The 25,714-nt window shown below is 37.0% G+C and overlaps 5 protein-coding genes across 15 annotated transcripts; all 5 read left to right on the forward strand.

Moving 5' to 3' along the window:
- Window positions 1–1,345: 1,345 nt before the first annotated feature.
- LOC113714761 (F-box/FBD/LRR-repeat protein At1g13570) lies at window positions 1,346–5,424 on the forward strand. 2 transcript variants are annotated; one of them, XM_072069153.1, is made up of 6 exons: window positions 1,376–1,481; window positions 2,397–2,571; window positions 2,701–2,751; window positions 3,487–4,332; window positions 4,623–4,778; window positions 4,967–5,424. In XM_072069153.1, the coding sequence occupies exons 3-6, from the start codon at window positions 2,740–2,742 to the stop codon at window positions 5,258–5,260; spliced, it is 1,308 nt and encodes a 435-aa protein (XP_071925254.1). In that variant the 5' UTR covers window positions 1,376–1,481; window positions 2,397–2,571; window positions 2,701–2,739; the 3' UTR covers window positions 5,261–5,424. The 2 variants fall into 2 exon arrangements, with proteins under 2 accessions (XP_027094620.1, XP_071925254.1); XM_027238819.2 differs by lacking the exon at window positions 2,397–2,571 and having other exon boundaries at window positions 1,346–1,481.
- Window positions 5,425–7,358: 1,934 nt separating this feature from the next.
- On the forward strand, window positions 7,359–9,129 carry LOC113714333 (protein DETOXIFICATION 33). 4 transcript variants are annotated; one of them, XR_011822325.1, is made up of 3 exons: window positions 7,359–7,956; window positions 8,073–8,954; window positions 9,070–9,129. XR_011822325.1 is itself a non-coding variant. In XM_072068479.1 (2 exons), the coding sequence occupies exons 1-2, from the start codon at window positions 7,699–7,701 to the stop codon at window positions 8,228–8,230; spliced, it is 429 nt and encodes a 142-aa protein (XP_071924580.1). In that variant the 5' UTR covers window positions 7,359–7,698; the 3' UTR covers window positions 8,231–9,129. The 4 variants fall into 4 exon arrangements, 2 of the variants coding, with proteins under 2 accessions (XP_071924580.1, XP_027093936.1); XR_011822326.1 differs by having other exon boundaries at window positions 8,073–8,950; XM_072068479.1 differs by having other exon boundaries at window positions 8,060–9,129.
- Window positions 9,130–9,747: 618 nt separating this feature from the next.
- Window positions 9,748–12,652, forward strand: LOC113714501 (small ribosomal subunit protein uS9c-like). Of its 2 annotated transcripts, none has more exons than XM_027238377.2 (3): window positions 9,748–10,160; window positions 10,679–10,967; window positions 12,413–12,652. In XM_027238377.2, the coding sequence occupies exons 1-2, from the start codon at window positions 9,822–9,824 to the stop codon at window positions 10,964–10,966; spliced, it is 627 nt and encodes a 208-aa protein (XP_027094178.1). In that variant the 5' UTR covers window positions 9,748–9,821; the 3' UTR covers window position 10,967; window positions 12,413–12,652. The 2 variants fall into 2 exon arrangements, with proteins under 2 accessions (XP_027094178.1, XP_027094179.1); XM_027238378.2 differs by lacking the exon at window positions 12,413–12,652 and adding an exon at window positions 11,271–11,679.
- A 1,292-nt stretch (window positions 12,653–13,944) lies between these two features.
- On the forward strand, window positions 13,945–18,763 carry LOC113714500 (probable E3 ubiquitin-protein ligase ARI1). 6 transcript variants are annotated; one of them, XM_027238370.2, is made up of 8 exons: window positions 13,945–14,085; window positions 14,307–14,513; window positions 15,179–15,211; window positions 15,305–15,584; window positions 16,351–16,831; window positions 17,369–17,917; window positions 18,070–18,177; window positions 18,294–18,524. In XM_027238370.2, exons 2-7 carry the CDS (start codon window positions 14,370–14,372, stop codon window positions 18,173–18,175), a joined length of 1,593 nt encoding a protein of 530 aa, XP_027094171.1. In that variant the 5' UTR covers window positions 13,945–14,085; window positions 14,307–14,369; the 3' UTR covers window positions 18,176–18,177; window positions 18,294–18,524. The 6 variants fall into 6 exon arrangements, with proteins under 6 accessions (XP_027094171.1, XP_027094172.1, XP_027094174.1 ...); XM_027238371.2 differs by having other exon boundaries at window positions 14,307–14,508; XM_027238373.2 differs by having other exon boundaries at window positions 14,307–14,508; window positions 15,417–15,584.
- Window positions 18,764–22,083: 3,320 nt separating this feature from the next.
- On the forward strand, window positions 22,084–25,656 carry LOC113713323 (probable hexosyltransferase MUCI70). The gene is made up of 6 exons (XM_027237025.2): window positions 22,084–22,851; window positions 23,242–23,459; window positions 23,653–23,829; window positions 23,909–24,064; window positions 24,406–24,682; window positions 25,031–25,656. The coding sequence occupies exons 1-6, from the start codon at window positions 22,491–22,493 to the stop codon at window positions 25,261–25,263; spliced, it is 1,422 nt and encodes a 473-aa protein (XP_027092826.1). The 5' UTR covers window positions 22,084–22,490; the 3' UTR covers window positions 25,264–25,656.
- The last annotated feature ends 58 nt before the right edge of the window (window positions 25,657–25,714 follow it).

Below are 25,714 nucleotides of genomic sequence, written 5' to 3' on the forward strand. Positions count from 1 at the left end.
TATTATCCATCCAAAAAACTTTTTCAAATATTAATAAGTACATTTATATTTCTTTTTATGCTTGATCATTGTTGGTTGTGGTTTTGCTATGGAGATAGAGTTTCTTCTTTGTATTTAAGATGTTGACGTGCTTGGAGATTTAATGGCAGGTTAGATTATTTTGTTTTGAGAAGGTGTGAGCATTGGATTTGAAGTTTTGGGTGCGATTAGTTGTAAATAGGATTTTGATTTTTGGCAAAATGAATTTTTTGAAGATTTCTATAGTCATAATGATGCTTTTCTTTATCTTAAACTTGATTAATTCCATCCATGCCTAAATCTCTCCTAAGGATTTTCTTCAAAGTCATAATGTGGCTCATGTAGTAGGAGTAGTTAAACCACTTATATAGAACCAAATCATGGCATTCTATATTGAAGATTATGCAAATATAAGAGCAGCTGATTGTGAGTTTGATCATTCCATGGAACCATATGGTGAGAATATTTCTGAAGAATGGAACGAATCTTCAGAATTGGATGCATGCTTTGGGAGAAGTAATTTTATGATTATAATGATGTAATTACTTGGGTTTATAATTTAGAATTAGACTATTTGTTAGGTTAGTTTGTTAGTATAGTGGATTTGGTTGAAATATGAAAGAAAGCAATTGATAAAATAATTTTTGTAACGAAAAAGATAGTTTAGAATTTTTGAGAAAAATATAGTCTTTTGGGCCTGTGTTGTTATATAAATACTAAAAGTAAAGGCGGTAGATATAATTTAATAAACTGAAGGAGAGGTCTCTATAATTACTAGAAATCTCAGAAGAGGTTTCTGAAATTATCCCTTTAAAGTAATTGAATATGGGGAAAGGTAGGGGTGTACGCGAGCCAAGCTACTCGCGAGTAGCTTGGTCAACGACTTGGCTCGAACTCGGGTTGACCGAGTTCGAGCCGAGTTTCGAGTAGCTCGAATGAAAATCGAGTCGAGTTTCGAGTCAAAAATCCCCGGCTCGAGACTCGTCGAGTCGGGGTTATTTAAATAATATATTTATAATTTAAATAATATATATGTATTATAATTATAAAATGACCATTATGAGTATAAGTTATATGGAATTTACAAAATACTCTTCGTTATCGAGCCTTATCGAGTCGAGTTTCGAGCTACTCGCGAGTACATCGAGTCGAGTTTCGAGTATCAATTTTTTTGACTCGATCGAGCTCGAGCCGAGCTCAAGCCTAGAGATATATGAGTCGAGTCGAGCTCGAGTATAGCACTACTCGAGCTCAACTCGGCTCGATTACATCTCTAGGGAAAGGGCATGTAGGCCCCAGTTTTAATGGACGGAGCACCAAATTTCCAATATTTTGAGGGCCCCTCCTTCAATTCTTAATAAGTCTCTCAATTTCCCTTCAGGCTTCCCACTCGGCAAAAATGCTCCTGACAGCCGTTTTATATGCTTCTTATCTGCCAATTTGAGCCTGAAAAGAATCATCCTGTGAGTTCCCAAGCCCTGTTCTTCATATTTCACTACTTTAGGTGTTATAATAAATTGGGTTTTTTTTTTAATAATATCTCTATCCAACTCGTACTCTTTCTTTTTTCTTTTTTTTTTTTTAATTCTTATTCTTTCCTGAATGCACCTTTTTGTTTAATTGTCTTTTTTCTCATCACGTTAATTGATATGTAATTTAGTTTTCTCTGATTACAGCTTTGAACAATTTTCCAATGACCCTTTTAGATTACGGTCAAATACCCTTTGCGAAAATTTTTGGTATCGTTCAGGCTGCTGACTAATTTGGCAAAAGAAAAGAGAAACGATTACAATAGGTTGATGGATTTGTACTTAAAAACTTTGTAATTTGGAATCATAATCTATTGATGGAATGCTGATTCTCTCGGGGATTGGGTATTGAACGCTTAAGCAACTTATATTGGAACTTAAATTAGCTCCTTGGTTCTTGTTTTTACTAAGGATAGAGAAGTTCCGCTTTTCTGGGAGCTAATGTGGGTCTCAGGCTGTTGTGGTATAGATTGAGGTTTTTGCGCTGTAGGTGAGATTGGGGTGTGGAAGGGATTAATTTGGGTTTCCATAATATCGACATTTTTGTTTTAGGGTGATTCGATGTCTTTTCCTTGTTTAGTCATGTATTAGAGTTTGATAAGGCTTATGAAGTCTGCTTTGTGTCAAAACTTGATTTTTGAGAAGAGAATCTTCTTTTTGGTTGGAAGAATTTGATGTATAGTGCATGTGTTATAAATGTTTTGAATATAGTGTTCTGAAGCTAAAAGGCTTTTGATTTTGCAAGTGTAAGATGCATTACTGTTTTCAGGAATTTATGCCTTGGTCAGTCTTTGGATGAGAGATTGGTTCTGCATTTCCTATGTTGGTTCTGAAATTGAATTGTTATAGGAGGCTGAAAAACAAAACTTGGCCAAAAAAAAAAGGTTCAGATTTTGGAGGGGAGGAGGGTGCATTGCAATTGGAAGCAATCAACATGAAGTTGTAGGGATGGGATACTATTCTGTAAAACATAAAAGTTTCCTTCTTCGCTGTCTACCTCCAGTGACTTTCATTGTGAAATTTTGTATGATTGGATGTATTTCTTGCACACAACAGTGATTGATTGCAAAGAATTGCGTAAAACTGATATTCTCGATTGATTACATGTGCAAATCAAAAGGTAGCAGTTGGTGACATTTTGCTTGTTTTGCAGCCGTTGAGGTGCAGCCATCAATTGTTTTTATTGCCATAGATGAGTAGCATGGTAAGACAGCTTCTAAGAGTAATTATGTGCATATGGTGTATTTTTCTTGTGCACTCAAGCTTTCAGCTTTATGCTACAGACTTTGGAGTTGTAACCTATCACTCTTTTGAATGATATCATTTCCCTCTCCTTTGTCCTTATCTCCATAAAAGTTCAAGTACATGTTGAAGCTGTAGTTTTGTTCTCTTGTCAACCAAGCTTCAAGCATAGCTCCAGAAGTGCATTTAGTTTTATAGATTATAGTTACATCCACAGCAGAATTGTATCGATCTTCTGGAATTTAGGGGAAATATGAGCACTGTTTTGATGAAAAAATATATTTTCTTGTCTTATATTTTACTATTGGAGGAGCTCTACCGAATTACAAAATCTAAAGAAAAGTTAAATTTGTTGAACCTTCTATATCTAGATTAATCAGTTGAAAAAAGAAAATAGCAGAGCAACTTGCACTGCAGTCAGAATGACTGGTGTTCACCAATAAATGTTGGCAAGTAAGTGCTTAAGGTTGCCCATGCTGTTGTTGGTACTTGAATTGAGGGGAATTGTGGAATTCAAGGAATGTCATTAGTACCACTCCTTCCATCCTCCCCCTTCTTTTGCTCTATGCTCAGTTACTTTTAGATAGGTGTGCCTTATTAATCTGAAGTTGTACATCTAACTGTGCTTGATGCAAACTAGGTAAGTATTTTCTCCAATGATCATTTGACCAAGTTTCTTTGTGTCTTTGACATGCAGAAGCAACGGGAACCACCCAAGTTCCTTTGCAAATTGGAAATGGAGGTGGATAAGATTAGCAACTTACCAGGACATATCATAGACAAGATTTTGTCCCATATGTCACTGAGGGATGCTGTAAGAACTAGTGTCTTGTCAAGCAAGTGGAGATACAAATGGGATACACTTCCACACCTCGTATTTGATAACCAATCTGTCTTGGTTTCATCACAAGATCAGACCCTAATTAAGAATAAGCTTGTTAACATTGTTGACCATGTCCTTTTACTCCATTCTGGGCCGATACAAAAATTTAAGCTCTCTCACCGTGATGTTCAAGGTGTCAGCGATATTGATAGATGGATCCTGTTTTTATCAAGAGGCGCCTTAAAGGAATTTGTTCTTGAGATATGGAAAGGCCATAGATACAAGCTCCCATCATCTATATACTTTTGCCAAAACTTGATTCACTTGGAGCTCTTTAATTGTCTTTTAAGACCCCCAGCTACGTTTGATGGGTTTAAAAATTTAAAGAGCATAGATCTTCAGCACATTACAATGGACCAAGATGCATTTGAGCATCTAATATCTAGTTGCCCTTTGCTTGAGAGACTTACACTCATGAATTTTGATGGTTTCACGAATCTTAATATTCATGCGCCGAATCTTCTTTTCTTTGACATTGGAGGTGTATTTGAAAACGTGAGCTTCCAGGATACTTTCCAGCTAGCTGTAGTGTCCATTGGATTGTATACAAACACAGGATTTGATCGTAATCATACTTTTGGCAGTGCTGGAAATTTGATTAAGTTTTTTGCTCACCTGCCTCGAATACAAAGGCTTGAGGTGCAGAGTTATTTCTTGAAGGTATGCGGTTTTTGCTATCACTACAAGATAGATGTAAGATCTTATACAATAGTTAATGTTCAAAGAATTGCTTTGAGCAGATTTAGTTGTTATTTGATAGTTTAGTCAATTAAGTGAATTGGTTAACAGTTGCATCTTAACATCCTCTACTTACTTCTTTACCTGTTCATGGTCTTACTGAGTGCATAGAAGAAAGAAGTTGTACAACTGATTGAATAATTTTGGAAATACCTAATCCTTGATTCATGTCTGAATCTGATTGCCTTCCATTATCTTCTACTTGTCTTTAGTATTTGACAGCTGGTAAAGTTCCTGGAAGACTGCCTACACCTTGTATTGAGCTCAGCTTTCTTTCCCTAAGGATAAATTTCAATGACGTAGAGGAGAGTTTGGCTGCTCTTTGCCTTCTTAGAAGTTCACCTAATCTACAGGAGCTTGAGATGTTGGTGAGTACATCCTGCTTCACGAGTTTAGTACTTCAAAATTTGTCATGTGATACATTGTTCTGTCAAATTTTAATGTTATCTTGCTACCTCATGATTCTTACCACTCGCCTAGTGCTTTTTTTAAAGAACTCATTTAGACATTGCTACTCGGGAATTTACTTTCTATTGATTTGATGAACTTTAACCAGGCTCGGCCAGAGGAGCAGAGTGCCATGAGAATTTCTGCAAATATTGTGGAAGAAGATTATGAAAATTGTCCATTTAATCAACTGCGATTTGTTAAAATTGCTGGCATCTCTGGTCTCAGACAAGAACTGAATTTTATCAAATTTCTGCTTGCAAATTCACCTGTTCTCGAGAAAATGACTGTTAAGCCTGGTTCAACCGATGGAGGATGGGAGTTGCTAAAAGAACTGATGAAGGAGTTGCTCCGATTCCGGAGAGCTTCAGTACAAGCTCAAATTATTTACCTGGACCCTTAATGTATTCTTAGCCATTCACTGATGGATTCATGCCTTTTGAAGAATAGTCACTTGCTGACATTATATCCGTCAGTTAACTTTCGATTATCAGTATTTGAACCCTTACAAGATTAGTGTTATCATTGGAGTACCGTTGTTAAATAATTTGAGCCCATTCCAGCAAATCCAATTTATGATTTTCCATCGATCAGATGTGATTATCAAACTAGCATACGAGCTGTGACCTTTTGTGAACTTTCCATCTTTGACGTTGCTTTCTGTGACTGGTACGGCAAGCCTGCTTCTTGGTTCAGATGAGGTGCATATGGTATCTTCTTGCCATGCACTAACACTTTCTCAGCTTCATGCTAGGTGATTTGCAACGGTGATTACTATGTCATTAACAGTTGTTTCAAGGACTTCCTCATGATTTTATCCTTTATACAATGCCATGCCTTTGTTATGGATGATGTGAATGGCAAGGTTTTAGCCCTGTCGGGAGATAAATCTCTTTTGGACCAGCTTAGAATGCGGTCACAGTGGATTTAAGGATTTTCATTAATCATGAGGAATCTATTGGATATCTAACATTGTTATTGCCGTGAAAGATTTTTTTTTTTTTTTTTTTTTGGTTTGAGAATCTCAAGCATGGATCTAAAGGACCCAAAAGTAGAGAAAATAGAACCCTGTCAAATGGAATTGATGCATCTTTGTAGATTTTTTTTCTTTAAAAAAAAATCAGGAGTAATACCCACCTTTTCCTTGTTTTTAACAGCAAAAAGACTCCAGGAAAGTTTGTTGGGTCGGGGTTGGGGTGGAGGTGGAATGGAGAGTACCATGTGGTGTGGTGGAAGAGGAATGGCTGGTCGGGTTTCAACTTTCCTTGTCAGCTTCAAATTCTACTGGAATTTGAAAAAGTTACCAAATTGAAGTACCCCCACTTCAATTTTAACAGAAACTGAAAAGAAGAGGAGGCAATCAATGTTTTGAAACTCGGACCGTTAATTGAACCAGCAAGGTGTTTGGATCGCAGTTCAATCGATCTCAGTTCAACTTCAATTCAATGAATTTTTTTAAAAATAAATTATATAAATATATATGCACAGGATAAGATATTCAATTGACTAATTTAGGATTTTATCTGATAAAAAGTTTGATATTTTTAAAGAACTTGGACTATCACAAAAATTTTTTAAAAATTATAAGTTCAAACAAATAAATTTCATCTCAATTGTATTTACTAAAATATAATCTTAAATTCTACCCAAGAATATTATAATATTCTGAAATTAAACAAAATTCATGTCTTTAGGAATTAGACATTATGAATTTAAACCATGTATTTGGGGATTAAAGATTGCAACTTTGTTTTTTTTTTTTTTTTTTTAAATGGGGCTTGGATGAAATCATGAAACTAGAAAGTAGAGATTCAAACTTAATAAGAGACAGAAAATGAGAAGAAAGTAAATGGATGTGGCACTTAATGACTAACCTTTGGAGAATAAGAACCTATTCATTTTTTTTTTTCAGTTTAATAGACAAAAATAAAAAACTGCCAGTTCAGCTGTTCATTCAAATTCGCACGATTCTCATTAGTTCTTAAGTTTAATCAACCCAAAGTATGTACCAGACCGAAATCATGATTGGTTTGCGGTTCGATCGATCAAACAGGTCGGTTTAACCTGAGTTTCAAAACACGGAAGGCAATTAATGATGAGCTAAAAATGTCACGTGTCATTCATCAATCTCTCTCTCTCTCTCTCTCACCCCTTTTTTTTTTTAATAAAAGTATTTGGATGAATTCGGCTTCGATTACTATCACGGATTAGGACATACCTCTAATAGGTAGCTTAAATAGATTCTTACTCCTTACATATTGTCTACCAACACAGTCTTATTTCTTACACATTGTCTATCAATACAAACACAGTCTTACTTTTTACACACCATTCGTCAGTGCAATTTCACATTGATAGCGGAATTTGAATATACAATTTTTTATGAGGAAGTGATCATTCTTGCCAATCGAGCCAACCTGTGCTGGCATCAATCTCTATTTCTCTGGACAAGGAAGAGCCAGGGGTAAAGAAAACGATGAATTGATGAGAGCAAATACGCCAGACTTAGCTAGGTTGTGAAAAGGATTGAATCGACGAGAGCAAATCCGCCAGCTGCCATTCAAACCTCTCATCGACCAAGTATGCAATGGAGGACAACACAAAATTATAAGAATACCTCAAACTTCATATATCTCCATTTGCAATGTTGCTTGCACATATAAAGCTAAGCTACAAACTCTTACAAATTTCTCTTAACGAAGGGGCGAGTTAGGTTCTTGTGTTGAATCAACCCACAGCCATAGCCAACTTGCTTCCATGACAGCTGATAGATAATCCTTGCTGAAATCGTAAGAAAGCAATAATAACGTCAGTGGAAATCCAACTCTGCCTGCTTGAGTCATGGGGAACTGGGGGGAGCTACTTCTTGATGGTCACCCTGGTGAAGGAGAACTCCAGAAAAATGTGGGCATCGGTAAAAGATTCGGTATAGAGTCTAAGAAGTTATGGATGATAGCTGGTCCCATTACTCTGGGAGCCATTTGTCAGTACTCATTGAACGCTATCACATTAACTTTTGTTGGTTTTGTTGGGGAGATTGAACTCGCCGCTGTCTCCATCGGTAACTCTGTCATTTCTGGCCTTGCATTTAGACTCATGGTATGTAACAAAATCTAATTAAGTTCCATTGATGCACTTCTCATTGGTTACACACTTGAACTTCTTTCTCTGTTACTTCTGCATGCAATTGTCACTACTCCAGTTGACCTTTGCAGTTGGGAATAGGGAGTGCCCTGGAGACTTTATGCGGACAAGCATTTGGCGCAGGACAAATAAGGATACTTGGGATATACATGCAGAGATCATGGATAATCGTTGTTACCACTGCCACCATTTTGCTTCCCATTTTCATATTTGCTCCTCCTGTTCTTGAGTTTTTTGGAGAGACCACTGTCATCTCTAGGGCTGCTGGTCAGCAATATTAATATAGATCATAGGACTTCCCATTCTCTTAACTGTACTTGGTTAATTCTCAGGCGAGGAAAATAAAGCCAGTATACTTTGACTTCAGATAATCAAATGTCGCGGAACAGAGGCTAACATGATTGGCAACTGATTGACTGCATGAATGTGGTCAAAATTTCGCAAATATTTTGCATACAACAATTAAAGATAAATACACTGTTAATGTTTTTCCATCTTTTGGCTTTGTAGTGCTAGAACTATCTTAAATGCTCTTCAGACTTGCATTCTTTGAAAACTGACCTTTGGCTTGTGCAGCTTTGCTGTTGAATATTGAAGCCTATTAACAGTTTCCCCTGAATTGTTGATCATCTCTTAATTCTGATAATTTCCTATTGGTATGATAGTCTCTATAAATACAGACTATTGGGTCTAGGCACTCTTTCGGGCAGATTATTCTGGACATCCAGAGTTTTGGCCTGACGAATTGATGGATAGATGAAAACTATACATCTTGCAAAAGGACCATCTCAAGTTGCATCCGACGAACAGCAGAGTGGACTTCATGCAACAAAGAGACTTTCTAGAAAGATTTTGCTTAACATTCTTGCGGGAGTTGCAATTGGAGCTGGATGGCAATCTCTTATAGCATGTGTCAACGTGGCCTGGGCTGCTATTACATTTGCATCCTGTTGGTATTCACATTTCACTTTGGAGATATGGCATATATGTGGCTTTTATCTGTCTTCTCTGGACGCACTTTGATATTTGCAATCAACTCCAAATTGATTAACTTTGGGTTGTCTGCAGACTGTAATACTAATAATCATTGCTTCAATCAGAAACTGGGATAAAGAAGTGAGCATTCTACCCTTTGCCACTCTCAAATTTCTTTCGGCATCTCCACTCATGAAGGCTTGTTGCAAAAAGTGGTACCATTAGCATTTTAGCATGTGTTGGGATCCTGAGTAGAGTTTCAAAATTTGCAGTTCAGCATTTTGTCCCTGAATATTTTTTGCAAAGAAAAATTTCACTTTCATGGAATGGAAGTGAGGAAGAAGTAGTAAAGAAAGCGTAGAGTACTAAAGCACGAGGACTCATTTTGTATGACAAATGACCACTACATAATCGTTTGCATCAATAATCCAAAGATGCCTAGCATAATTGTAATTTATTGCCCAAAAGGCTCCAAAAAAAGCCAATAATTGTAATTATTAACATACAAATTGAGTGTCCAAATTTAGAAGACATAAAGAGATCCGAACTTAAATGCATTCCCCAATTTTCAAAATTATAAAGGTAATTCCAAGTCAAATACTGGATCAATTTCCTCATCAAATGTCAGTGAACTCGAATCTTATATTTTCTCATGCTTTTATTTACGAATGAAAAAAAAAAGAAGCAAAATAGAAATATTTAGCAAATATGGGTTCCTTAAGAGGGGGGGGGGGGGGGGGGGGGAAGAGTAGAGGGCACTTCAGTCAATTCAAGTACATTATCGCCTAAGACTATACTACAAGTGGAGTGCCCTCTCCTACACGAACAACGAAGAGCAAAAAGCCATGGCGACTTCCTTATCTTCTCTGGCCTCATCCTTGGCTTTTCTCTCCTTCTCTTCCCAAATTTCCCAAAAACCCCATGCCTCCGCTCTCTCCTTCACTTCTGCTAAGTCCCTTTCCTTATCTAAGACTTCTACTCCCGTCATTGCCGCCTCCGCTGCTGCTGTCCCGTCCCTTGTTGATTTGGAGACTGCCGACCTCAAGCAGCTAGTCAAATCCAGACTTCCCGGAGGTTTTGCAGCCCAGACCATCATCGGCACCGGCCGCCGGAAGAGTGCCATTGCCCGGGTTGTCCTCCAAGAGGGCTCTGGCAAAATCATCATCAACTACCGTGACGCTAAGGTACTTGAATTCTCCTACTTTTGGGCTGTTTTAACTTTGTAGTATTAGTGTGGAAATTGTTACAAAAAGAATGTTCCACAAGGGTGCAAACTCGGTGATCATTGCTGTAGCTAGAATTTATATGATTTCTGGAGTTGGAATTTGTTTTTCTTTTTTTTTCCCCCTCTTTCAAGATGGGATTTTTATTCTTCATATTTTTTGCAGTGATGGTGTTGTTTTAGCAACTTCGTTAGTTGGCCTGTATTAATTCTAGCTATCCTTAATTATGTCTAGTTAATTGTGTACTGAATATGGAAGAAATTTGAATGCTCATACCGTAAAGGTGTAAACTTGCTGATTACTTTTTGTGCTTGAAGTCTAGAACCGAGTTAAGCTTACTTTATCCTTCATCTTAAGTTTCATTTTTGTTCTTGAGATGGGATTTTGCTTCTTTACACAGTGTGCAACACTAATGTTGGACCTGCAGCTGCTTTATATGTTAAATGCTCTGATTGTTGTAGAAATTTCATGGCATTTAGGAATATCTTCAAGGAAATCCACTGTGGCTTCAGTACGTGAAAACCCCTTTGGCCACTTTAGGATATGAGAGCAGTTATGATGTGTTTGTCAAAGCACAAGGTGGTGGTTTATCAGGGCAGGCTCAGGCAATATCTCTTGGCATTGCTCGTGCTCTACTGAAAGTCAGTGAGAGTCATAGAACACCTCTGAGGCAAGAAGGATTGCTGACAAGGGATGCGAGAGTGGTTGAAAGGAAGAAAGTTGGTCTCAAGAAGGCCCGAAAAGCCCCACAATACTCCAAGCGTTGAGGTTAGACTTTGTATACAAGGTTTTGCGGAAAGCTCTACCTAATTTCTCGTCTTGTGTACATGTGCACTTGGAAAACACATGCAAGCTTCTTATTATTAGCTGTTCAGTGAAGGAAAAGGATTAAAGTAATTTCTAAGTGACTGCTAAGACTTTTAGTGTGGGCAAAGCAAGTAGCATGTCTCCTTGTAATATTGAAGGGTATTGAACTGACATTTTTTTTGTCGACAGTATATGCTACACACAAAGTCCTTGCATTTAAAAAGATTACTTGACACTAAGACCGCTACGTTGGACACCTTGCAGGGTGAGAATGAATCATTAAGGGCATTGTGTTATGCACTGTGAAATGAAGGGCTAGGGCGCCATTATGTTGGGAATTACTGAATTTCTTAAATACATCAAGCTCAGTTCCTCCGTTATGATTGATAAGTTCTTTGACCTGTACTGCAATTTGTTGGCCTTCAAGCAATAATAAGGCTGGCATTCTGTTATTGGTAGTCCTAGATGAAAAGCAAAAGTGTGTCATATTATCTTCTGGATCATGGAAAAAATATTGGATGCCTCCTCTCTGATGCATGTTATTCCTAGAGCACTACAATGGGTATTGTAATTTGTAACCCTTCGGATTTCCACCATTCATATTTACCTCAATGTGGAAACATTTATCCATGATTAGTGCAAGGCATATGACATATATCGATCCCTTTGCCTAGTGGAGTATCATAAATCGTGAAAACATATCAATAGATATGTTTAAGTCTACCAGACATATGAGATATTTTTGCACTTTTTAATTTCGGAGAGAATGAAATGTAATATAAAAGTTTGTGGGATCACTTCTACACGGTGAATATCAAAGGTTTCTACTAGAACATCTAATGAATACTTCAACATGTTAAGCTTCTAGAAAATTAAAACAATTATTTGATGTGTCTTGTGCTGGTTTGGTCATCAGTAAGTTTTGCTGGTACAAAGTATTGCTCTTATCGATTGATGATTTCATTGAACATGCTGAGAACCTTTGTGCCATAAACGAGTGCAATGTGATCATTTTCTTTATTCATTACCAAAGTTCTAGCTCGCAGTAACCTAAAATAAACCTGGCAAGGAAAGGGAATTGAACCCCTGTGGAAAGAAGTAGAACTATGGATGGCAAGGGTTACTGGTCCTAGTTTAGAATTGAGTTCTGCAGATGGATTCAGTTTTTGGCTTGCTGGTCCCATGTTCTTACTGGTGGTAGATCGTACTTGTGGACTTGGTTTTGTTGCTGAACAACTGTAAACTGCTCTATGAATGTCTGAGCCCCACATATTGGTGATTTGAATATGTTTTTTCGTCATTAAAATGTTGCTGATTGACTTTTTTTTTTTTTCACTCTAATTGGTATTTCCACCATGCGGTCTTGCTGGTTTGGTATTTCATTTTGCGGTTGAAATGGACATCAGGGATCCTGATATCATGGACAAATGAAGATAAGGTTGAAAGCTGGGATGTGTAACATTTCTGTAAATCTGTCGCTGTATACGTAGGGAACTGAGGTGACGCCCTTATTTCTGCAATTGTCACTATTCAGAATTTATTTTTGATGCAATCAATGCATCCGCTAAATTTACAAACGCCAATTTGAGGCAGACCCTAGAAGAATCTTCTATGAAGATGCTGAACCGTATCTTTGATTGAGCAAATATGTTTTCCCTTGCATAAAGTTTTCTGTCGTTCTGATTACAGGTGGTGCTATTCTCAGCTACTTGTATATACGAGACCCCCATCAACAACACAAACTCACCAAACCATCGCCACTATCACTGTCACTGCCATCACTCCACCGCCATCCCTACCACCACAGCCAACACTGCAACACTAGGCACATCACCATTACGAGATGTAGAATAATTCAGATTTGCGTGGTTACAATAGAGCAGGAGAGAGAAGACTGGAGAGCAGGGTGGAAAAGAAAGTGGGGGAGGAATACAGGGGTAAAACAGAGTTTTTCTTTTTTGGTGGGTAAGCTCATTTTTCTCATTGATAAGCAAAATGGAGTACATAAGTTCAGGGACAGAAGTCACAGAACCCTTAAACAAGTACAGCAAAATGGATGGAAAAGGAACCTATAACCATACCACTATACAAATGAACCTGACTAACATCAAAATTGGCAGTAAGGACTTTACAGTAGTCTAGAATCTCAAAACAGAGGATTTGTTCATGTTGTCGAGGACAGATTTGCGTGGATGCATTTTTCTGTGCTCCATTGTTGCTGGTTTCGTAAAAATACATGCCCAAAGTGCATCGATCAGTGTATCTTTTGTTAATGACAGCAGTTGCCTCCTCTCCTGGCTCCTGAGCAAAGCTGTTTGTAAAAGGTTTTGCCCAGAATAGGCTCTTGCTTAACCACTGGGCCAATGGCTCAGTAGCCACTGGGGAGGGGCTTAAGTCCCTCCTTGGGTTTTGCAGCGAAAAAAATTTAAGAATTGTGTCAAAGCACTTTCTTGGTCTAGTTGGGTCTGTATACTTACTAGTCCTTTATCACAGCCTTCTTAGGCTCCTCTTCCCCCTTAGATTAGAATAGAGTAGATTATACAAATGTATCGTTGCTAACAAAAAAAAAAAAAGAATAGTCTCTTGCTTAACGCCCAATGGCATGTACAAAAAGATTGAGACAAAATGGTTACTGAAAGCTAGAGAGAAACACCAAAATGCCCCTCCTAGTTGTCTTCCCAAATTCTTTCCCATATATATACTCTTCCATTAAAGATAACAAATACAAGTACTATTATCTATTTTCTTTATTTTCTTCTTCCGTGACAAATGAAAAATTAATTCTAATCTAAGAAAATTCAGGAAAAATGGTTTCTTAAAAGGTCAAAGTACACCAACACTCCGTTTCCTAAATGAACTTGAACTAGGTACATCCAACGCGCTGTTTCCTAACTTGATTAGAACTTTTCGTTATCCATCTACATCAAGGACCCAATCTTGAAACATGAGTCTCGAAAATATTACTACTAAGTAAAATAAAGGGCAAAAAATGGCTAATCTCAAGGAAATAGACACCCAAGAGATTTTTCTTTTCACCAAAAGACTCCTAAGCCTGAATGGAATGCTTTCCACAAAAGAGGTAACATTATTCAAAGTTACTTTTCTTAACAATAAATGATAAAACCCATCCCCCTCACGCCCTCGTTAAACAAGAAGATTATGATTAACCGATCAAAACCTTTAATCAGAATAAGCACTTCACAAAATCATCATCTGTTTTTCACCTTGTTACTATTTTCCCAGTTGGGTTTTCTAATTATTTGTTAATTTCCACACTGTACATTGTGGGGAGGAATTCAGTTGCCGGATTAAATTTTGATCGTTCCACGTATAAGACTGTAAGCCCAAATAAAATTGAGTGCAATGGGGGATTATTACAATGGAAGCAGTGACGATCAGTACTGTGATCGAGTTTGTGATGATGACGGAGAAGACTCTGTTGATGGGCTCCAAGACCCAGAACTTGAGACCGACTTTTCTTGTTGCAGCAAAGGTCCCTCCTGTATGGTATAAATTATATTTTCTCTTATTGTTTCCTTGGTTGATGATCAAGAATTGAGTCTTTAATCTTTTATAAATTTATTTATTTATGTTAGTCATGGGGTCCTACAAGTCCTCTACTTTATCCTATTATGTATCTTTATCTGTTTTGTTGGAGTGAAAAGAGGCTGGGGCTGAAGGCTTGGGTTTTGGAGATTAAGACACTAAGAATTTTATTTAAGATGATTTGTTATCGCTTATGATCATCTCGAGTTTTCTATGTCTTTACTGAACATAAGTTTTTAGTAAATCAGCGTGTGGAAGCGGTACTGTCGGTTACTGAAATTCTAATAGATTGCACATCAACTGAGGATGAAATATATAGCACCCAAGAATGTGAATTTCTACTCTTCTGGTTAGTCATGTATTCTGGGTTAGAAGAGGGGTTGTGCTTGTTAGCTTGATTGAGAGCTTAATTGGGAAAGGATTGAATTTGACCTCTGATACTAATATTCGTACTCCTGATTCCTGAACTTAAACCTGCTAAACAAACAGGAGTTTAAAGTTGCCGGCTTTTCTACATGCATCTGGCATTCACCGATTTGTGTATGTTATCTAGGTCGTTATTGTACTTTTTATAAAGAGAAGAGGAACATTGGCATGATTATGTTGCTTGCCTTTTGCTCATGCAGGTGATAAGAAAAGAGTCTCTTCTGGCTGCACAGGTTAGACACACTCATTAGATGTCTGCTTGGTTGATTTGAGTAACTCTAAATTAGAATAAAGTTTTGAGTTGTTGCTTATGTTGATTTATACAGAAAGAATACTTGCAAAGAGTAATGGATTTGCTGTCCTTAAAGGAGCACCATGCGCGGACCTTACTCATTTATTACCGTTGGGACGTTGACAGAGTTTTTAATGTGTTTGCAGACAGAGGTAAAGCATGGTTATATTCAGCAGCAGGTTTATCAGTTAGGAGCAGCGAGGATCTTAACTCCTCTCAGTCTTCAGACGAAGTAACCTGTCAAATCTGCTTCGAGGATGTCCATGCTAATGAGTCCACGATAATGGATTGTGGCCATTGTTTTTGCAACAACTGTGAGTCTCTTGCTTAATGGCTTTCTTTCTTTTTATATTACTTTTCTCGTGATGCCAGGATCCTGCATATGCATGCTTTCTATATGAAGATTAAAAACTTGTAATCAATTTCTTGGTCCTTGGAACAATATGTTAAAATGAAATACAAATTCTGTGTTTTCTAGTTAACGTCTGGACTGGTTGCTGAAAATTGAACCTCAGAAGCTGTTCAGCTGTTATGATATTCCAAATCATAACAGATTTAGAACTTCAATTTATTTGAGATACCTCAATGAATTAACACATATGAGAACTACAAGGAGTAGTTCCAGTCACTCATCCTCAGACCTGTTATTCTGTGAAATTAGAAATGAGGTCAAACAAACTTGAGTTTTAAATTAATTTTTAAGCTTGTTGATGAGAAACTATTGAACAATATGGTTATTTGTTAAATAACTAGTTTGCTGATGATGTTTGTCATGTTGAACTTCTCAGGCACTATAAAAATAGAGTTATTGGTGCACGTTAATGCAAATCAAGCATCTGATTTTCACTTGATTTTTTTTGAAATCTCTTTCACCAAATGTTAAATTTTGTAACCAGATCTTGTAAAAACAGCAAATTTAAAGGGTTAAGTAGACTGAAGTTTATTTCAATAGCAAAATAGCTTGAGTTAGATGCTCCAGTTAATTGTTTAGTAGATGTGTCTATTAAGTGCTGCTTCTGTGTTGTCGTTGTCGTTGCCGTTGCAGAATGTAAGCATTTTCTGTTCTTTTCTCTTGTTAAGGTTGGACAGAGCATTTTATTGTGAAGATAAATGAGGGTCAGAGTAGACGGATTACATGCATGGCCCACGAGTGCTATGCAATTTGTGATGAAGAAAATGTTAGAAATCTAGTTAGTGGAAGAGATCCTCATGTTGCAGAAAAGTTTGATCGGTTTCTTTTAGAGTCATATATTGAGGATAATAAGAAAGTAAAATGGTGCCCTAGCGTTCCTCATTGTGGAAATGCAATTCGTGTTGAGTGTGATGAATATTGTGAGGTTCAATGTGCTTGTGGTGTACAGTTCTGTTTCAGCTGCTCATCTGAAGCTCACTCGCCTTGTTCATGCCTGATGTGGAAGCTTTGGACGAAAAAGTGCCAGGATGAATCAGAGACGGTTAATTGGATTAAAGTGAATACAAAGTATTGCCCCAAATGTTATAAACCAGTGGAGAAGAATGGAGGATGCAACCTAGTACGTTGTGTGTGTGGACAACCATTTTGGTGCGTCTTCCTATTCTTCGTTCGTTTAAGATTCTGACTCAGCTCATACAGTTTGATAGGTCCAGTCACGACATTATTCATTTTGCACATGCATGTATTAGTATACCTGTACTTTGTGATCTGATCATCGTTAGCACTTACGCACAGTAAGGGCTTGGAGCTGCTTTCCACAAGTTCATTGGTAGTCTCAAGTTTCCTGCATTATGTTTTGTTAACAAGTTAACTTTATTGCCTGCATGCTCCTTGCTACTTCTGTCTTATCTGCTTTCTGTACCAACTTTAGTCATTCATTACCAAAATTTAGGAGCGAGGAACTCTAAAGCATGTCTTTGATCTTCATTTGTATATAAGAGAATGGTTTTTGCTTGCATCCTGGTACTGCATGTCTTTTCTGCTATCTTACTGCTTACCTGATATTTCAGTACATGGGGGATAACTTCTTTGTGTTTCTTTACAGCATGTCATTAATATTTTGTCTAGGATATCTTTAGCCAAAATTAAATGACATGATTTACCGTTTTGTCCTTATTTTCACAGTTGGCTTTGTGGTGGAGCAACTGGCGTAAGTCACACATGGAATAGCATTGAAGGTCATACTTGTGGCCGATATAAAGAAGACGAATTGGAGAATGCTGAGCGTGCGAAAAAGCAACTTTGGCGCTATTCTCACTATTATAATCAGTTCAAAGCCCACACAGACTCTTTGAAGCTTGAAGCTACTTTGCAGGACAGGTTACAACAAAAAATTGTGATCTTGGAAGCAAAGAACCTTGAATCGAGGGATTTTAGCTGGGTGACAGATGGATTCAATAGACTTTTCAGATCAAGGAGGATTCTCTCCTATTCTTATCCTTTTGCATATTACATGTTCGGTGATGACCTATTCAAGAATGCAATGACACAGAAGGAAAGGGAAATAAAACAGAACCTTTTCGAGGACCAGCAGCAGCAGCTTCAGGCTAACATTGAAAAACTTTCAATGGTTTTGGAACAGCCTTTTGCTGATTGGGAAGAAAGGGACGTCCTCAATACCAGACTGCAGATTATTGCTCTCTCCACTGTTACCGATAACCTCTGCAAGAAATTGTGAGTTTTACTAACTAGACTTGAAACTGAACTAAGGAACATCTGAAAATGAGAAATCGGACTAGTTTTATTTATAATAATTAAGTGAAAGGACTAGGACTTTATTGAAATTATTTTTGGCAAAATCTGAGGGTAGATATGGCTATTTGCAGGTACGATTGCATCGAGAGTGATTTATTGGCTCCTCTGGAGGAAGCAACTCACAGTATCGCTCCATATAGGTCTATGGGTGTGGAGAAAGCATCAGAATTTCCTTAAAGGTAATCTGTAACAAATGGTGTGATTCTCATTTTCCAACTGACTGGTTCTGGTGCATCGTTGCTTTTGACCTGGTGCTTTCTACAAAGTGCTAAAACGGTTTGTTTCTTTGCCACAGCTTAACTAGATGCAAGATGGATGAGCAATGGTACGAAGTTCTTGACTTGCAGCCTTTGGATTCTTCCCTTAAGGTGATTGGGCGAGAAGCTCTTGGTGAATGCTTTTCGCATAGTATTTCTAGATGCAGCTGACACAATAGAGAGGAGATGATACATTAACATTCTACTTGGTTTTTGCTCATAAGTACGGTCATTGATGACATTTTGGCTTAAAAAGGTTCATTTGCCAAGTGAATGTCACAAAGGTACTCGCTGAAAGGAAAGGAAAACCATGGCTGTATATGCTTTTTCGCTGCACATATCTCCTGACTTCGCCGCCTTTGTCAATTTTGATTTCTAGGTCCCTTCCTCGAATACTTCTGACCTCATTTTCCGCCTATGTGTGTAACCTTTCATGAAGCTTATAATCTGGATAAACAGTAAACCCTATATGCTGTATATATAATATATTTCCTTGGTCAGCTACTAACATATTGATCAATGGTCGTTCTTTCGAGGGTTTAACGGTGGATGTAGAAAGCTGTTACTCAGAAAACTGTTGCTGGGGAAGGGAAGGTGAAGAGGGATTCGATAGTAAACTTCTATTGTTTCAAGTTCCATCTGAATGCTGAAAATTAATTCATTCGAACTTTTTGAATTCAACATATTTGATAATTGAAATACCTAACCTTTTAATATATCAAGTACTGTTTAATTTGTGTACAAAATTTTAAGTAAAAAGTTTTTATTGAATTTTTTGAATCGATCACATATATTATACTTTTCACATATATATAATATACTCTCGTGCTCTCGCATAATGTATATAGTTGCTCTTCTTCTATTCGACGCACACGATATATGTGCAAACACGCACATACATATAAATACACACATTTAAGTACTATTTCTCAATTGTATAATTATTTTCTCCTATACAAAACACTTTTTTTTCTCTTCAAATATTCAAATAAATATAATTTTTTTAAAAGGTGAAAGTGTAATATATGTGGGATATTTCAATTCAGTGCTTTAATTCAATTAGTTATCAAATACATATCTTTATCAATTCAGCAACTTAATACTTTCAATGTTTAATTTTCGGATTTTTCAATTTAGATTTCATACTTCAATTTTATCTAATTTCTAGATTGTAGAATTCAGATCTCAAAATTCAATTTTATCGAACAGGATATATTGTAGATCTTCTGAAGTTAGAAATTGTTGTCCAGCAATGTGGTTTTTTATTGTTCATTGGCCACAAATATTCTTTTTATTTATAAACAAATTCCTTATTTCCTTTAGCTTTGCCACAATAGTACCACTTTGATTGGACATTAAAATAGGTTATAAGAAAGAGAGGGAACAAATCTCCCGGTAAAACCTCTAACATATAATGGGTTGAGTCAATTGGATTACTAATTGCAAAACAGTGGATGTTATCTCGACTCAGTATATAAATTAAAAATAGCGAAAACTTTGAGAAAATTACAAGATATTTTTTATGAAGGCAAATGAGGAAATTTTAAATAATTAATTTTTTAAATTTGTAAAGGAGTAGAAACAAAGGATATCTAAGTAGATGTTAACATTAGTAGGGAAGTATATTTGACATACGGATTTTCTCAAGGGATGTCCGCATATATGTTAGTATATTTAAGCCGCATTTAATTTACTATATGTAGGGTTGTATTCGAGTCGAGTCGAGGTAAAATAACTAAACTCGAGCTCATCGAGCTTTTAGAATTCGAGCTCGAGCTCGAGCTCGACATCAATTTATGTTACTCGAGCTCGAATTTAATTAAGTGTAATCAATACAAATCAAGCTCAATCGAGCTCAATCAAGCCTAATCAAGCTCACATAATAAAAATTAATATTTTATATATAATTTTAAATAAATGATATTATTGACATTTCATAATAATAAAAATAAAAATTATATTATAAAAAACTCGATTAGACTCGTCGAACTTTCGAATGCAAAATATTAAAACTCGAGCTCGACTCGAGACTTCTATCAAGCAACTCGAGCCGAGCTGCTGACCGAGTAGCTTGCGAGCTCGAGTTAAGCTACTCGGTTCAACAGCAGCCCTAACTATATGAATGCAAACATACTTTTAATGCACCTCCTGCATTTGAACATTCTCAAATTAGTTTCAATCTTTGCTAAAAATGTTGAACGCACCTAAACTTCTTGTTAACCAAATCTTTTGACATAATAATAACGCTTGTTCTAATTCTCCTTTCCTCCAACTTCTCTCTACCTCTTCTCATGGTATCCCTCCCATATATTTCGTTTTATTTGTTTTTCAATAAAATCTCTTCTAAATTTTCTTAATAAGAGTCATTTATTTCTCTTAGAAATTTCTAGTGAGATTTTCTATTTTTATTCTCATTTTGTTACTTGATCTCAAATCTGGTTGTTAGATCTGAAATTTTTTGAGATTTTGGGTCTTTTTCGATTCATCATCATTTATTGAAACCTGAATTCGTTGATTAATAGATTTGTTGATTAAAACATGTACAAATGTACAAAAGGTAGTTGTAGCAATTTATCTTATTAGAAGTCAGAAAACTTCTTATAGTTTTTAGATATGTTTGAGATCATTCACATCTACTGTATCTGTTATTAAATTGTAAATCTGTTATTATTTCAAGTGCGTTTTTAATCTGCCACTGAGATAGAGATGTAAATCAAATCGTATTGGACGATTTCCAACCATTCGTTAATAAAATTTGCTTTTTATAAAAAAAAAACCTTTAACATAATAATCATGGTAGCATTTTGAGAAATTTTAGATGCAGTATATTTTCAATTTTTCAAGAAATTGTGAGTTTTATTTTGCAGTTCATTTATTAGGTGCTTGATGTTAAATGAACTCTCTTTTTTTGTGGAATTGTTGCAATTCGAATGTGGATAATAATTTTAAAGGTTTAATAGTGAATCAACCTTTCTTTTTTGAGAAATGTTAATCACGCTCAATTTTTATTAATTATACTTTTACTATTCATTTTATCATATAGTCTAAATGAAAATCAGATGATAAAAATAATAGCAGTAGTGCGATTAAGTTTTCTCCTTTTTTTTGTGTACCTATCTAGTCCTATAACGCACCAAATAAAAAACTATTTAAAGGTGTAAGCGAATAAATTGCCAACAAGATGTAAACGACAATTTTCGTGAAGAAAGAACAGTTGACGAGGCATTTGGGGAAAGGTGGGTTGGATGCTCAATAATGTAAATTAAAGATTACGAACTCGAAACTTCTCACTGAAACTAAAAAAAAAATGTTGATGAGAGAGACAGTGTAAGTCATAAGTTTCGAATTTGAAACTTCCTACTTATACTAAAAAAATAAAAATCAAAAGTTGATGAGGCATTGATTTGGTAGCCAATGAGATTGAGGAAGGTCTCGTCTTAAAAAGAGTTTGGAACTTTTCACTTGCACTAAAAAAAAATTGACTCCTACTTTAAATTCACTATGTATAGCCAAATAAACAGTAAGAGTCTGAAGTATTAAGGAGGAAGGTCTTGCCTTTCAAGCCCTTCCGGGGTTGGAGCTGATGGTAGTAGTCCAGTTGGGTGAGTACCATCGTCACGGTTTCGACTCTTGGCACTACCGTGGCTGGTGATGCTTGGGGCGGGCCTATTCCAGGCCGAAGTGGAATTAGTTGGATCGTACGGTAACCAGTCCACGGGTCCAGATACCCACTGTCGACCAAAAAAAAAAAAAAAGGTCTTGCCTTTCAAATTTCACTATGTAAAGCCAAATAAATAGTGCAAGGCAATTTCACTATGTACGGACAAACAAATATAAAGAGTACTATAGTATTAAAGGACGGACCAGTCTAGTGAGAAGTAGTGACGAATTCGGTGTTTTCTTGGCCTGGCAAATCCGGTGAAAAGAGACGTATCAATCTAGTGAGAACTAGTAACGAATTCGGTGTTTTTTAGCCTGCCAAATCCGGCGAAAAAAGAGTTCCCCCATTCACGACTGGAAAGTGGAAAGTCGAGCCTTGATTAAATTAACCAGATTCCTTAGTGAGAACGAGCAACGAATTCGGTGTTTTTTAGCCTGCCAAATCCGGTGGAAAAAGAGTTCCCCCATTCACGCCGGTGAAAAAAGAGTTCCCCCATTCACGCCTGGAAGGTGGAAAGTCGAGCCTTTATTAAATAACCAGATTCCTTCCATAATTGAGTTCTTGCGGGTTCACAATGTTCAACAACAGCTTCTCGATCACCGTTTCCGACCAGTCTTCCGATGAGCACGCCGACAAAAAATTACGGGCTCGTGTCCGGAGGAAGTCCAAGAAATTTGGGTTTCGAGGCAAGACTGAATTCACTCGCCAAGTTGTGAGGCAGGTTCTCAAGTGGTGGCCTTTCCTGCTCTTCCTTTCTGCTGCAGCATTGCTCATTTTTGAAGTCTCCCGAATCTATGGAAAATCAACAAGTCCACCACCGCCTCAAACCGCCCAGGCCCAGAAGAAGCCGGACCACCCTCATTTTGAGAAGAAAGAGCAAGGGAACTTGAATCGTCTCGATCCCACCACCCGAGTCGTCGGTGGCGTTAGAGAACGTATGTAATTTATTTTTAGGCTTCTATGTGTTACTGACTAAAAGGTTCAGAATTTTGATGATTTTACTATGTCTCTGAAGGTTAATTTGGATAAAGTTATGAACTTTACCACATTAATTAGCTAATAGGCAACCATTGCCCATGGGCTGCTGCTGTTTCTGTTTTCAACTGAGGACCAATATTTAGATTTCCGTTTCTTGCTCCATTGTCGAGTTTCATAGTCGCACTTTCTTGCAAAAGCTGATTATGACTGGTTTTCTACTGATCATGTTTGAAGAACTGTGCAAGTTTAGATGGTATTTTGGATAACGATTTTATGGTATTGCTGTACCGCGTAGAGTTGAGCGTTGACAGGTTTGTCATTCATGATTTGGTTTTTTGTTGTATCAGGTTGTCTGAAGCTTCTGGCTCCTGAAGAACTTGAACGTTTGGTTTTTCCGCAACAAAGAGTATCTAATATTCCCATTAAAAAAGTGGTATACATCACAGAGACTGATAAAACTTATGGAGAAGGGAACTTCACAAAGTCTCAGCATGGTCTGGACGGCACAAGATTTAATTTATTCACTGGATACCAAACTCTGGACCAGAGAGATCAAAGCTTTAAGGTAATGAGCTGCATCTCGCAATTGTCATTGTTGTGGAGGAGAGTTTTAGATGGCAGTAGATAAATTCTTTAACAATATGCTTTAATATGCTCTGTGATTCTGGATCATTGGTTTGTGGTGGCTTCTGATGTATCTTGCTACTGTGTCTAGTTTTCCACTAATCCAAGTAAACATTTTAAGTTGGCTGTTGTAGGTGAACAAAACAGCAACAGTCCATTGTGGTTTCTACAGTGAGAAAGGGGGGTTTAAGATTTCTGAGGAAGATGAATTGTATATGCACGAGTGTGAAGTAGTGGTGTCTACCTGTGCATTTGGTGGCGGAGATGATCTATACCAACCAATAGGGATGTCAGAGCAGTCACTTCATAAGGTTACAATGTCAAATGCAAAGATCTCCTGAATGAGTTCTATGTTTTCTTTTGAAATGCTTACCATGTTCAAGGATACAGGTTTGTTATGTGGCTTTTTGGGATGAAATTACTCTTGCTGCACAAGAAGCTCAGGGTCAGAAAGTTGGTGAAAACCATTTTATTGGGAAGTGGCGGATTATAGTAGTTAAGGATCTACCTTTTCGAGACCAAAGGTTAAATGGCAAAATTCCCAAGGTAGGAAAAAGTTTGGTTCTCTTGTAGTTCTTTTCTGTTTCTTCATCATGCTCGCAAGTTTGGTTCTGGATCTTTGTTTGTATTCTCATTTTTGAAAAGAATAACAAGAGAGGACACAAAACTCTCGTCTTGCTTAAGAAACGATTGGCAATCTCACAGCCAAGAAATCTGGATTGCAAATTTAGTACATCCAATATGCAATGTTCTGCCAATGTTTATCATCTTTTCTTTTCAAATTGATATTTAAAATGGTCAGTCTTACTGTAGATTTGTTAAACAGTTTTCTTAGAATTCACTGATAATAAAACTCAATGAAGTTAATTCTTCTGTTCTTTGATTAGATGCTAGCCCATCGTCTCTTTCCAAACTCAAGATACTCAATTTGGGTGGATTCCAAGTCCCAGTTTAGGAGGGACCCTCTGGGAGTACTGGAAGCCCTTCTTTGGCGATCAAAGTCTGTACTTGCAATTTCAGAACATGGAGCACGCAGTAGTGTGTATGATGAGGCAAAGGCTGTTGTCAAGAAAAACAAAGCAACACCTGAAGAGGTTGAAGTACAATTAACTCAGTATCGCAAGGATGCACTACCAGAGGACAAGAGGTTCAATGGAAAGAAAGGTACGCTTACACCTCTGCTTCTTGTTATTATCCTATCCAGCAAAATGGTGGTGATGATTGTAAGTGACATAGTTCTGTTGCTTGATTCTCATAAGATTATAAATGATTGGCCAACAAAGATGTGCTTCTGTTAAATAGTTCGTGATACTGCTCAATTTTTTTTTTTTTGCAAATTAGATTCTCTTTCCTGCTGGTATTATTAAATCTACTAAAAAAGAAAGTATTTTTTATAGCTAATTTTTCCTCCTATATGAAGCCTCATGCTCCTTTAATCTTAGATTATTGCATTGGTGAAGTATATGATGGAACTGCAAAACGCTCATATGTAGCTCCATTCCATCTGTACAGCTCTAGCTGAGGCTTCCATCATTGTGAGGGAGCACACGACAACAACTAACCTCTTCATGTGTCTCTGGTTTAATGAGGTGGTTCGCTTCACTTCCCGTGATCAGCTAAGCTTTCCATATGTTCTCTGGCGGTTCAAAGCATTAAAGGACATTAATTTGTTCCCTGTATGCACTCGCAAAGATCTTGTTAATAGCATGGGCCATGTACGCAAGGCCAAGCTTTTGACAAGTTAATTTCTTAATTTCCATTCCTGCTTGGATTCTTCTTTTTCCATGTTTTGGATAGTCTTATTTGGCATCCACTAACTTCAGGAGGATGTTTTGGAGGAAGAGCTTGGGTAGAATCGTCTTTTCACCGGTACTTGTTACCTGTACATTGTATTTGCTGCAGTTCGTTTTTTGCTTCCTTGAACTATTGTAAAGTCTAATTTATATATTTATTTGGGAAAGGACCACAATACTACTTGTATCTCATTGACTAACAAGAATATAGAAGTGAGGAGGAACATCTGAAGGGTCTGATTTTGTAAATTTTTTGGGAATCCTCCAATTCTATAGTCTACTTGGCATTTTGGTGCAACAGTGTTGCAGTTGAAATAAAAGACTTTGGCATCCTTCTTTGCCTCAGAGATGTGGTAGTTTTAATTTTGTGCAACTTTCTCCGTTCCTTTGAGATTGTGTATCT

This window comes from Coffea arabica, chromosome 10c, assembly GCF_036785885.1.
Source record: "Coffea arabica cultivar ET-39 chromosome 10c, Coffea Arabica ET-39 HiFi, whole genome shotgun sequence".
Taxonomy (NCBI): Eukaryota; Viridiplantae; Streptophyta; class Magnoliopsida; order Gentianales; family Rubiaceae; genus Coffea; species Coffea arabica.